The sequence below is a fragment of the Artemia franciscana genome, chromosome 13 (genome assembly GCF_032884065.1).
Source record: "Artemia franciscana chromosome 13, ASM3288406v1, whole genome shotgun sequence".
NCBI classification, from domain to species: Eukaryota; Metazoa; Arthropoda; class Branchiopoda; order Anostraca; family Artemiidae; genus Artemia; species Artemia franciscana.
Window position 1 is genome coordinate 8,091,490 of NC_088875.1, and position 14,133 is coordinate 8,105,622.

Here is a 14,133-nt window from a genome sequence, read left to right on the forward strand (position 1 = left end):
TTTTCGTTTAAAGCCATTTTCCACTCGTTTTAAGCCAAGCACTAAATTGAAAAAAAAACTAAGTTTTTGAATAAGTATGCTAAAAAAAACAACAAATAGCTAAAAAGGGATAAACCTTGAGCGCATATAGCGCATAGCGCATAGACATAGTGTGGATCTTTGAGCACATAATAGCGCATAGAATATGATCATTAGTGAAATCATGTTACTAAGAAATGACAAACCGCTGATAACTACATGTAAACGGCTCCAGAAAAGGTTTTTTTTTATGCAGTGATTTACGTTTAATTGGACTTGTCAAATTAAAAGTCTAGCTTGGCCTATTTAATACATGTGTATAGACAAAATTGTGTGTTTTTTACTATGTATGTAACAATTTTTATTTTATTCGTCTTCTGAAACTTTATTTTAAATTTATTGTAGATTTTCTTTTGGGTCCATTTTCAATCAATTTTTTACGCATTTTGGAGCAGATGCTGGGTAGCAAATTTCAAAGCCAGTCCAATGGTACCCTCATACCAACAGGTCACACTATCAGTAACCAAACCAAAACTTATAAACTGATAACTTCGAAACTTTATAGGGTATAAGGACAATTTGTTTTTAAAAATTCATCATCAAGTGATACAAACTCAGAACTTGCTTTAGGCCTGGGAATATCAAAGCTAGTGCTACCTATAGCCTAAATGGCTTTAATAAATTGAAAGAAAAGGTTGTAATATTTTGTGTTAAAAGGAAAGTTTGTTGTAGTTTAAAGTTAAAACCAAAATTGTTATGTTTAATTTATCCAAGGCACTCCTACGACCGGAAAATAAATATTAGATTAACCACGCTATCCAAATAAATTAATCATTAATGGGAATTAAATTTAAAGTCAAATGAATCAAATAGTAACTGAAATAGCGTTAAATCTTATTGCTTAAGCCATTAGTCGGTCATGATGAAAGAGAAGATACATATTAGAAAGGGTGTGGCCGTGCGTCTCTCTTGTCAAAACAACAATTTATTGTCAATGTACAGACACCTACAAGATGAAAAAAAAAATCAAAAAAGAAACACAAGGATTGACGAACCCATTTGTTCGTCATGAAGACCAAGCACAAATTTAGGCTGTACTTGCCATTGAGCAAATTGAGGTTGAAAATAAAAGAAAGAAAAAGAAGAAGAATGAACCACTAAATAAGAATAACATTAAAAGCATATTTTAAATTGTCTAAAAATTAATATTCTTTAGGATAAGATGGGGCGAGGTATGGAAGACTATTATAAAAGGGGAGAGTACTATGGTAACCCGACCAATTAAGCAGAAATTGGTTTAATGTGAAATAAAATATTTAAGACGCAAAATAAAAGCATGGGTTTTTGAAATAATACTTTACTATGATAAAAATCGAAATTTAACCATAGATGTATCACAGATCTTGGAAAACTATCCTTGAATTTGGGCATTCAAGATTACTGAGAAATAACCACTTTCTTGCTTATGCACGGTTGTGGCCCGGAAAGACGTGGTTGACCTAAGGTATAAAAGAGACATTTTATTGTATCTAGCAACTTTTTGTGTTATTATTCTCTGGTAACTTCTGGTGCTTTTTACTTAGGAGTACTTTGGAATATAATAAGTACCCTTAAAGTCTTATAGTTTATAAATTGTGCTCGCTATATTCTGTGAGACAAAGAGTCTCCGTGGCATATGTACAGCCAGGCCAATGTTGAGCAACAACCTCATCTATATTCAGCCTCTCTTTAACGTTATTTATGTTTTTCATCTAATCCAGTAGGTACGCCCCGTATAATTAATCAAGCCATCCATAAGGAGACGCTACCCTTGTTTTGATCACCCTTACGACCGAATCCTATACCCCCTCGAAGGGCCAGATTAACAACCACTTTACTACAACCAATTTAATTTGCGACAAAATAGAACTTTTCGTTTATTAGTTTACTTTTTAATTGGACACGAAGTGTTTCTGCATAGTACTTTTATATATGAACCTCGTTAGAAGAGAGAAACAGCGAAATGAACCATATTTATGTTTGACTAAATTTATATTATTGTTACATTTAATTCATATTGTAAATAGAATTAAGTTATGATTGTAATTGGATTTACAATTGTAGTTTTTGATTAAATTCACATTATTGTTACATTTAATTAATATTGTAAATAGAATTATGTTACAATTGTAGTTGGATTTACAATTGTTGTTTTTGATTAAATTCACATTATTGTTACATTTAATTAATATTGTAAACAGAATTACGCTACAATTGTAGTTGGATTTACGATTGTAGTTTTTGATTAAATTCACATTATTGTTGCATTTAATTAATATTGTAAATAGAATTACATTACAATTTAGTTGGATTTACAATTGTAGTTTTTGATTAAATTCACATTATTATTACATTTAATTAATACTGTAAACAGAATTACGTTACAATTGTAGTTGGATCAGCAACATATTCGTTGGAAGGGTCACGTGAACGTTCCCACTTCAGTACAATAGTAAGAATTACCCTGGTGACAGGATTAACAATTAAGAGGCAGGGTAGGGGGCAATTGCTCCTCTGGATTTTGAAAAATATCTTTTCATTATTTCCATTAATAAACAAACCCCCCACCTGCCCATTCTATATTTTTGTGAATTGAAGCCATTGCCTTGTGGATGAATTTTAGAAAAGAATAGGCTTTTTCCATGCTCATTTACGGAAGCCCATAATTTCCCTATGGGAACATCAAGAAAATTGGAATTCAACACCTTTGAGAAAAAAAAGAGATGCTAAACAAATGTAAATTCCTGTTTTAGTGATGTTAGGTTTTTTTTTAAATATATATTTCCAAAAATAAACGTTTCTAAAACGCTTGCACAATTAGGCGAATTTGATTTTGGAAACACTGTTGAACGTTGTTGAAACGCTGTTGAAACACTGTTGAACTATTGAAAGCTGAAATGAGTTAGAATATTGCAATATTGTAGATAACACACGCAACACTGAAAGATAAGAGAATAATATGGGTTGAGGTGCACTGATGCGCAGAGCTTCTGATATCCGATTGACTTCCTGAAATAAATGATGAATGAAACAAATGAGGCACAGGAATATCACTCATAAGAATGGGAAAAGAGATACAGAGAGGGAGAGAGAAAAAGAGGAAGAAAGAGAAAGAAATAAAAAGAGGAAGAGAGAAGCCGAAGAGGAGAGAGAAAGAGAAAGAGAGAGAGAGAGAGAGAGAGAGAGAGAGAGAGAGAGAGAGAGAGAGAGAGAGAGAGAGAGAGGGAGAGAGAGAGAGAGAGAGAGAGAGAGGGGGAGAGAGAGAGAGAGAGAGAGAGGTCTATAAACCTCAACTGATTAGAAAAGTTTTTTACTTGACAATACTTCCTCTTATCAAGCTCGTTAAAATGGCAAAGGAACACATAACAAAACAGAAATGGGGTGCATGCATAGAGGGGAAGGGGGATTAGGACAATCGAATTTGAACGTGACGAAAGGTAGGCCAAAAAACAACCTCCGGAGGTTCATGTTTCTACACCAATTGTCAACAAAACTCTCCACGTTCTCCACATTTATTAATTGTCAACAAAATTGTAAGCACATATTTTCAATCTAAATTTATTCGTTTGTCTTAGCTGTGCCTTAACTAATAAAAGGAAATTCTTTAATGTGCAGCATAGAATTCCTAGTAAAATCAACTCTTAGCTGGTAAAGCCTGGCTTAAACACTGGGAACAAAGTTTGCATACATAAAAAGTTTGCATGCATACAAAAGCTTGTATGCATACAAAAGTCAAGCTCCTATGATATCACACCTGATGGTTTCAAGGAAAAAATTCCTTTTTATCAAGTTCGATCAAACTCTTAGAAACTTAAGACAAGCTTTTCAAATTTAAATGGTCAGCCACTTCAAGACCTATATATTTTTATCAGCTTTCATCAAACTTTCAGAAACTTAGGACGGTCTTTCAAATTTATATAGAACACAACAATTAAAATGTTACTACTTATGTCTTGAATTTTTATTTTACTTTAAGGTTTTCGTTATTATTTTTTAGAACTCCCGAAGCTATTGACTTCTTAGAGCTTTTTTTGTCGAGCCTCTAAACATATTTAGTTTATTTGGCATTTTCATACTTGCAGCCATTCATGTTTTTTTTTTTTCATCGTTACCAATGTAAAAGTTGTCTTGTCTTGATGGATATTAAAAAATAATAATAATAAAAACCAAATAATACAACAAAACAAAAAAAAAAACAACCAAAGAAACTCTTAACAAGAGCTAAGAGCTCATATGGCACTTGTGAGGAGGTCGGAAAAGCCAAGAGCTCATATGGCTTGAGCTCTAGCAAAATTTTAAGAATCAATAGATTGCTTTAAAAGGAAATCAGAGGCTTTTTGCTGGTCGGGATCAAAAAACAAGAGCTCTGAGTCGCTAGGTCCTTCTAAATATCAAAATCTATTAGAATCCGATCACCCACTCGTAAGTTAAAAATACCTCAATTTTTCTAATTTTTCCTCTCCCTTCAGCCCCCCAGATGGTCGAATCAGGGGAAACGACTTTATCAAGTCAATTTATGCAGCTACATGACACACCTACCATTTATCATCGTCCTACCACGTCCAGAAGCACCAAACTTGCCAAAGCACTGAGTCCCACCCCCTAACTCCCCCAAAGAGAGCGGATCCAGTCCAGTTACGTCAATCACGAATCTACGACATTTATAAGCGTTTTCCAAGATTACAGGTTTCCCCCTCCAACTCCCCCCAATCTTAACAGATCCGGTCGGGATTTGAAATAAGAGCCCTAAGACATGAGTTCCTTCAAAATATCAAATTTCATTAAGATCCGGTCACCCGTTCTTAAGTTAAAAATACCTCAATTTTTCTAATTTTTCCAAATTAACAACCCGCAGCCCCCTCAAAGAGAATGGATCCTTTCCAATTATGTCAATCACGTATCTATAACTTGTGCTTATTCTTCCCATCAAGTTTCATCCCGATCTCTTCACTCTAAGCGTTTCCCAAGATTTCCGGTTTCCACTTCCAACTCCCCTCAATATCACTGGATCTGGTCGGGTTTTAAAATGAGAGTTCTAAAGCCAAGATCCTTCTAAATATCAAATTTCATTAAGATCTGATCACCCGTTGGTAAGTTACAAATACCTCATTTTTTTTATTTTTTCCGAATTATTCCCTCCCCCCCCCCTCAACTCCACCAAAGAGAGCGGATACGGTCCGGTTACGTCAGTCAATTATCTTGGACTTGTGATTATTCTTCCCATCAAGTTTCATCCTGATCTCTCCGCCTTAAGCGCTTTCCAAGATTTCTGCGCCCCCCCCCCCAATGACACTGAGCCCGGTCGGGATTTCAAATAAGAGATCTGAGTTGCGAGGTCCTTTTAAATATGAAATTTCATAAAGATCCGATCACTTCTTCGTAATGTAAAAATACCTCATTTTTTTAATGCTTTAGAATTAATCCTCCCCCCCCAACTCCCCCAAAGAGAGCGGATCCGTTCCGGTTATGTCAATCACGTATTTAGGACTTGTGCTTATTTTTCCCACCAAGTTTCATCCCGATCCCTCCACTCTTAAGCATTTTCCGAAATATCAGGTTCCCCCCCAACTCCCTCCAATGTCACCGGATCCAGTCGGGATTTAAAATAAGAGCTCCGAGACAAAATTTCCTTCCAAATATCAAATTTTATTAAGAACTGATAACTCCTTAGTAAGTGAAAAATACCTCATTTTTTCTAATTTTTCAGAATTAACCCTCCCCCCCTACAAACTCCCAAAAATAGAGCGGATCCGTTCCGGTTATGCCAATCACGTATCTAGGACTTGTGATTATTTTTTCACCAAGTTTCATCCCGATCCCTCGGCTCTAAGAGTTTTCCAAGATTTTAGCCGTCCACCCAACCAACTCCCCCCAATGTCACCGGATACTGTCGAGATCTAAAATAAAAGCTCTGGGACACGATATCCTTCGAGAAAACAAATTTCAATAAGATCCTATTACTAGGTATTTTTAACTTAACTCCCTAACTCCCCCAGAGAGAGCGGATCCGTTCCGGTTATGTCAATTACGTATCTAGACTTGTGTTTATTTTTCCCACCAAGTTTCATCCCGATCCCTCCACTCTAAACGTTTTCCAAGATTTTAGTTTTCCCCACCCAAACTTCCCCCAATGTCACCTAATCCAGTCGGGATTTAAAATAAGAGCTCTGAGACACGATATCCTTCCCAACATCAAATTTCATTAAGATCCGATCACCCGTTCGTAAGTTAAAAATACCTCTTCTTTTCTAATTTTTTCGATTTAACCATCCCCCCACCCCCTCCCCAGATGGTCATATCGGGGAAACGACAACTTTTGATTTAATCTGGTCTGGTTCCTGATACGCCTGCCAAATTTCATCGTCCTAGCTTACCTGGAAGTGCCTAAAGTAGCAAAACCGGGACAGACAGAGCGACAGAATTTGTGATTGCTATATGTCACTTGGTTAATACCAAGTGACATAAAAAACTGGCAAAAAAATTGTCTAGTAATTACCACATATAAAAACATAAACTTTGTTTTGAGGGCTAAGAAATAGATAAAGAAAAAGAAGGTAGTCTCGAAACAGCTGCAAAATGGTTGTACTGTCCTATAAGATTTAAAACCTGAAAAACACACAAGGTACAAATAAAGAAGATTAATACATAGATAATTTTAACATATGTACAAATTGGCATTTAAATCACCCGAAGGTTTATACAGGCCCGTCACCCCACACCTTACCAGGAGTTTTTTTATTATGACGGAAAAAGTTGCAAATTTGGGATATATAAGCCTAATAATTCACCTTTTCTACCAAGCTACCCTTAGAAAAACTCCAGATGCTAGTCCCCTCCTTCTCTAAAATTCTAGACTCTGTACCTCAATAAATTTTATTACTAAATATTGTTACCTCTATCTGCCAGTATTTCTTCCTTTGTGTTACATAGTTTATAATCTATTTTCTTCTGCCGTTTCGGGTCTGGATATGCACCAGGAACTGAAATACTGGGGAAATCTAATTTCCCATGAATAAGAAGCAAATTGAAGTCCAGTTCCAATTTTGCCGATTCAGGACCTGAGAAGGAAAATGTCACTATTAGTAGTAGTAACACAAACATGGGGTTAATGTTCCTATTACCTGAACAACTGTTTAGGGTCATGAGTCTATTGTTAATAGATGCATTTTGACTGGAACATCTTTTCTCTCTGGAAAAACTACCGCAAACTCACCGTTATGGAGTTATTCCGGTCCAAATATCCTGTATTTACACAAATAGAATTGCAGTCATTTCTAATTTCATTGATTGGATATTTGAAATCGCGAATCTGTAATAGTTTAGAAACAAATTTGGGCTGTATATTTGCACATCAGGGGGGTGGGGGTAAATTATAGCATATATTAAATACATAAACTAACCACTACTGTAAGTAATATATGCTATGCTTTAAACCCCCCCCCCTAATGTGCAAATATATAATAACTCCATAACGGTGAGTTTGCGGTAATTTTGCAAGAGAGAAAAGATGTTCAAAAAGTCAAAATGCTTCTATTAACAAAAGTTTCATGACCCTAAACAATTGTTCAGGTAATAGGAACATTGACCAAACGTGGCTTATCGAAGTACTTGGCTTAGTATACAAGCCAAAAACAAGCGCTGAAATTCGGAATCTAGGGGAGAAATAATGAAAACAAAACGCTAATTAAAAACCAACTTTCTTAAAAAGAAGTTTTCCTATTTTGATCTTCAGCGTCGTATACAGCGTATCTCTGTTAGGCATGTACTTAGGAGTATTAAGGAGCACAGGAAAGGCAATTGGAGACCATGGAATCAAATGGGGAGGAAGAACGCTCCTGGACTTAGATTATGCTGATGATTTAAGCATATTAGATGAAAGTGTGAGCAAAATGAATGAATTTTTAGAGGTTTTACGAGTTCAGGGTGCTAAAATAGGCTTGAAAATTAATGTTAAGAAGACTAAGTCACTAAGTTTAGGAATAAGTGAAGATGAACAGGTGACCTTAGGTAACGAAAAGATTGATCAGGTTGGGAGCTTCAGTTACCTTGGTAGTATTATTAGTAAAGATGGTGGGAGCAGTGAAGATGTTAAAAGTAGAATAGCTAAAGCTCAGGGTGTTTTTTCACAGTTAAAAAAAGTTTGGAAGAATAGAAAGATAAGCCTACAAACCAAGATTAGAATATTGGAAGCTACAGTGATGACAGTGGTCAAATATGGCTCTGAAGCATGGACACTCCGAAAAGCAGATGAAAATTTACTAGATGTTTTCCAGAGAAATTGCCTACGGATTGTTCTGGGTACCCGGCTGACTGACCGTATTTCAAACAGTAGGTTGTACGAAAAGTGTGGTTCAATCCCGCTTTCTGGGGCTACAATGAAAGAAAGGTTGAGATGGCTAGGCCACGTTCTACGGATGAAGGATGACAGATTACCGAAGATTGTCCTTTTTGGCCAACCGTCTGGGGCTACACGGAAAGCAGGTCGTCCTTGTCTGGGTTGGGAGGATGTCATAAATAAGGATTTAAAGGAAATGGGAACTTCCTGGGAGGGTGTAAAGAGGGAGGCTTTAAATAGATTAGGTTGGAGGAGGAGCGTGCGTAGCTGTGTTGGCCTCAGGCGGCTTGGTGCTGCAGTGAGTTATTAGTAGTAGTAGTAGTAGTAGTATTTGGGAGAAAGAAGAGGGCGTTAAAACCAAATAAGTATATCAAAAATAGACAAAGTACATAGGCAATAGTGATAATATTGAAACAGGTTTCCTTGGTAAATTGCACACGAGAGGAGATAATTAAAGATTTAGATGAAAATACTTGAAAATCTACTAAGAATAAGCCCTTCTAACAAACCCAAAAACAAGCGAGTTTTCACACATCATCAATGAGGATAAACATAACCATATACATTCAATCCATCAAAATAGACTAACCAGACAAAGCAGTGCAACTTGGCCTAATATAACTCAAAGCGAAATTAACAATTGTATAAAAGCAGTCGCAAGATCTTATTGAAAAGTCACCTCACCAAGAGTTTCGGAACGTAACTAATCTCTAATCTCACCCAGAGACGTTAACTGATCTCTGTTTCAAATTGGAATCTCAACTAAATATTTGTATAACCAAAATATATAGTGAATTTATTGTATTTTTGCAGCAGAAAAATTGCTATGACGGGATGAAGAAGTGAAGGGTGCAAAATTATCATAAGCCAATTCGACCCACATTTATTTTGTTAACTTAACTCTTAACCTAAGTAAGTAAACCACGATATGTTTTTACCTTCAAAGGATTAGTAAACGATAGTCCTTGTATTTTCAATAAATACACAGAAGAGGAGCACATGATATCTGGGATCATAAATACGCCGGGATTATGATTGGACCAAATTGTATAGTGATATAAATACACCGGGATTATGATGGGACCAGCCTGTACAGTGATATTAATAAATTTTTTATTGAAAACTTGAATTTGACTAAGACAATAATTCACGTTTTCAATGGCGCAAATGAGTCGAGTCTTATTCGTGCAAACGAGTCTTATTTTCTTTAACCTAATGCAAGTAGAACCTATCACAATTTTTAATTTCCTATGGTTGTTATAGGCAGGGAAAATATAAGGGGTAGAAGAAAAGATTTTCGTCTGTAGAAGGTTCAATAGTGGCTCAGTTTGATAAAACTGTAGTGGCTCATATAATAAGATGGCTTAACAATATAAGGCTCAGTATAATAAGACGGGACATGAAGTTTTACCATTTAGGCAGCATTATTAAGAAGAGCCAAGAGCTCATGTGGCACTTGTTATGAGGTCAGAACCTGGAATTAGACTCGGTACTAGAAATATTGATTTCATCGTCCTAGCAGGTCAAAAAGAGCTGAATTCGCCAAAGCACTAGAAATCCCTCCAGCTTCCCCAAAGAGATCGGATCCGATCCACTTATGTCAATCACGTATCTAAAACTTGTGCTTATTCTTCCATCAAGTTTCACCCCGATCTCTCCACTCTAAGGGTTTTCCAAGATTTTTGATTTCCAAGATTTCCGTTTCCCCCTTCTACCCCCTTATGTCCCAAATTGAAAATGGAGACTGGAGACATTGGATGTTTCTATATGTCAAGTTTTATTAAGATCCGATCACCCATTCGTAAGATAAACATGCCCCCATTTCACGGTTTCCCCTCCCTCCATCCCCCAGGTGGTCGAATCGGGGAAAAGACTATTATAAAGTCAATTTGTGCAGGTCCCTAACACGCCTGCCAATTTTCATCGTCCTTGCACGTCCAGAAGCACCGAACTCGCCAAATCACGGGAAATCCCCCCCCCCCAACTCCCCCAAGGAAAGAAGATCCATCCAGGTTATGTCAATCAAGTATCTAGGATTTTCGCTTATTCTTCCCACCAAGTTTCATCTCGATCTCTCCACTCTAAGCGTTTTCCAAGATGTCTGGTTTCCCCCTCCGACTCCCCCCAATATCACCGGATCCGGCCGGGATTAAAATAAATAAGATCTCTGAGACACGAGGTCCTTCTAAATATCAAATTTCATTAAGATTCGATCATCCGTTCGTAAGTTAAAATACCTCATTTTTTCTAGTTTTTCCGAATTAACACCCCCGCCCCCGCTCTCAACTCCCTCAAGGAGAGCGGATTCGTTCCGATTACTTCAACAAGTATCTAGGACTTGTATTTATTCTTCCCACCAGGTTTCGTCCCGATCTCTCCACTGTAGGAGTTTTCCAAGATTCCCAGTTTCCCCCTCCAACTCCCCCCAATGTCAGCAGATTCGGTCGGGATTTAAATAAGAGCTCTGAGACACAAGATCCTCTTAATATCAAATTTATTAAGATCTGATCACCCGTTCGTAAGTTAAAAATACCTCATTTTTACTAATTTTTCCGAATTAACAGTTCCTCCATTCCCCCTCCCCCAGATGATCGAATCGGGAAAACGACTATTTTTGATTTAATCTTGTCTAGTCCATAATATTCCTGCCAAGTTTCATCGTCCTAGCTTATCTGGAAGCTAGCCCGAACTAGAAAAAGCGGGATCGACAGACAGACAGAGCGACAGAAATTACGATTGCTATATGTTACTTGGTAAATACCAAGTGCCATAAAAATGGTAGGACTTGTAGCCATTTTTTCTTAGATACCTGCTTTTCGTTAAGACTTAAAACAAAAGCCAGTTTTAAACTGCGGGAAATCGCTGGCAAGTGTGATTTAAGGTATTTAGGGTTGATTCACAGCTGGTATATTCTATTATTTTTGGGGGGTTGTAGGCTTATGAAAACGAATAGAGTGAATTTTCAAGAAGCAATTTCTATCATCTTCTTTAGAGTTATTAGTTAACATTACCTCACCATTTTTTCAGAACAAGCTTTTTTTTTACCAATAATAGTACAATGGTGTAGTAGCAACTACAACTACTTTTTTTTACCAACTACAGCACCTGGTGTAGTAGAATTTGAGGAGATTGTTATAGACGTAGGAAAGATGACCTGGATACATAAAGCTGAGTAAAACAAAGTAGGCAAGATGTGTGGTAACTTGTATGGCGGTGTTTAAAATGACACGACTTAAAACAAAGCCATGTTTCGCACCCTGATGAACGTAAATGTGATCAATAGTCTTAGTCCCAAACCTTGCAAAAATTGATGCGGCTTGATGCCACAAAGATCAATAAATATAACCCTTCCTTTTCATCCTTATGAAAATGAGAATGGCTAGGGATTGCACAACAGCTTCAAAAGCTTTTGGAATGTCTATGTTACCATGTAACATATGTTACCATGTCTATGTTACCATGTATGTCCAAAACCAGGTTAATGTCGACATTCACCGGTGAATGACCGAAATTCCTTTTGCTCTGCTTGGATTCAATTAGCTTTGCGAGCCAGCTTTATCAATCTTATGCAAGCTATGATGGAAAAAGTTAAATTTAGGTTAGGTTAGATTATACTAGTTTAGGTTAGGTTAAATTTGGATAGAAATATTAGAAATGGGTTAGAAACCTAAGCTAACCTAACTTATCATAATCAAACCTTGCATTAAATTGAAAAAGTTGACTGGCAATGCTGACATGAATGTTGGCATTCACCAATTTTGAACATTCGCGGTAACATCTATACTGACAACAAATAAGTTCTCTTTTACCAAATACTATTATAACTGCTATTTACAGTTCATTGCAGCAAAGATGTTATATATGTGTTTGACGCCTTAAGAGTTCATAAAGTCGTAACGTTATATTTACATCATACCGGGGTATGTATTAGTCTGGTAGCGTGGTGACTCGGTAGCGTGGTGGCCGGCCCAACCTAAAGGGTCTTTACTATCGGAGGCATACGGGTCCGCTTTGGGGCTGGTGAAATCTTGCAATATCCTACCCAATACTAGTCCTACAAATAACACTCAAGATATAAAAACTTACTTTATTATTCACTTTACTATAGTCCGCTTTCCAAATCAATATCTGATATCGTTCTAGTCTCAACGAGATCCGCTCTCGTTTAAGTCTCTTCAAGATCTGCCTTTTATTCCAGATCTCCAGAACCCATTTTCGACAACTCTCTTTCTGCGTTTTCTTATCTTATTAGGACATCCGTAGCTCTCGCACACCCAGGGGATATTAATTCGTTACAAAGATAAAGCTGAGGCAAATAAAGCTACACAAGCTCCTGTTTTACCTTAACCATTTTTTGAAGTTTTACTCTTTACTCCCTCCCATTTATAGGGATAAGGATTCATTAAACACATAATCAATGCAAGGACATTTTACTATCTACCCTAAAAAGCAACAGTTGTCCGTAGGAGAGGTAGAGGAAACAAATCACTGAGGGGAAAAAAAGAAAAAAAAGGAAAAATTTCACCACCGACACCACCAATACACCACCAATACAATCACAGTAATCAACGAATATTTAAGAAAAAATCAATCTATACTTGCGGAAAATATATCTCATCGAAAATCGTCATAAAAACATAGAGAACATTAATAATCTTCACATCACTTTTTGAACTGTCCCATATTCGTATTCCTCTGTAAAAAAACAAAAAAACACTAACGTAAAGAAAAGGCTCCATTACCATTGAAAACGTTTTCAATGAAAAAGTTTTCAATTTTCAAAATGGTAGATTTCAAGTGGATAAAGTTTCATTTTCAAAATGGCTTTCACAAGTAAAAAATACTAAAATTCTATTCTTATTACAAACAAAAAAAAAACACAATAATCATCATTATTGACTCCAGAAGAGGTAATCTTCCGCTTCTTTCTTAAAACAGTAAATACACAGAGCGAATAGATTAAAACAATAATGCCTTTAAATCAAGCACACCTCAATTAAAGTCCCGGATTTTATTTACAACATTACTTTATATTTATTTATTTCGCTGTTTGTATAAAAAAAACAACGTCTTTATAGAAGCTTTAGCATCCTAAATACTAAAATATATCTGATCAGTTGGAAACAAGCGAAACAAATTTAGAAACAAGCATGCCCACTTTTTTCATTTCCAAGTTCACTCTGTCTATTATTCGTTTTTGTTTTTGCTCTTGAAAGGCTGGAGACAACTGCCGTAATTTAAAATATAACAACCAATTCTTTTGGTGCATTAATAGTTGTCAAAATTTATTTTTTAGTTTTGGTTACTATTGGTCACCCCTTACTTACAGTTCGTTACCACGAACTGTTTAAAAAAGGAACCTGCTCAAGGAAAAATCGCATCTAAAAACACGAGAAAATTGTGCTACCTGTAACAAAGCTCTCAAATTTCATTCAAGAAGCTATTTTTTAGTTTTATTAGTATCTGTCTTGAATTCCAGGCAGGTGGCACTCGAATCATTTTGATTTCTAAAAAGGGCATTGCAACTGTAATTTCCAATCAAATGAGCTCCATTCAATATCTTTAAAACAAATCAACTCCTTCTATACGAAGTGCATCGGCCAGAAAAAAAAAACACACAAAAACGTTTTGAAAATTAAAAAAAATATATATTAAAATTTTAAAACAATTTCAAAATTTGAACTTACCATTTTGAGAATGGTAAACGAAACTCAACAGCACTTCTTGTATCGTGGGATTAT

The 14,133-nt window shown here is 36.2% G+C and overlaps 1 protein-coding gene across 1 annotated transcript in view; it reads right to left on the reverse strand.

The window, feature by feature from the left end:
- Nucleotides 1-2,804: 2,804 nt before the first annotated feature.
- LOC136034475 (uncharacterized) overlaps nt 2,805-14,133 on the reverse strand; it is a 99,444-nt gene continuing 88,115 nt past the window's right edge. Inside the window, exons 19-20 of the mRNA XM_065715686.1 lie at nt 6,951-7,115; nt 2,805-3,066 (exon numbers count right to left, since the gene is read on the reverse strand). Of these exons, the coding sequence (XP_065571758.1) occupies nt 2,960-3,066; nt 6,951-7,115 (272 nt within the window). The 3' untranslated portion in view covers nt 2,805-2,959. The remainder of the gene's footprint in view (nt 3,067-6,950; nt 7,116-14,133) is intronic.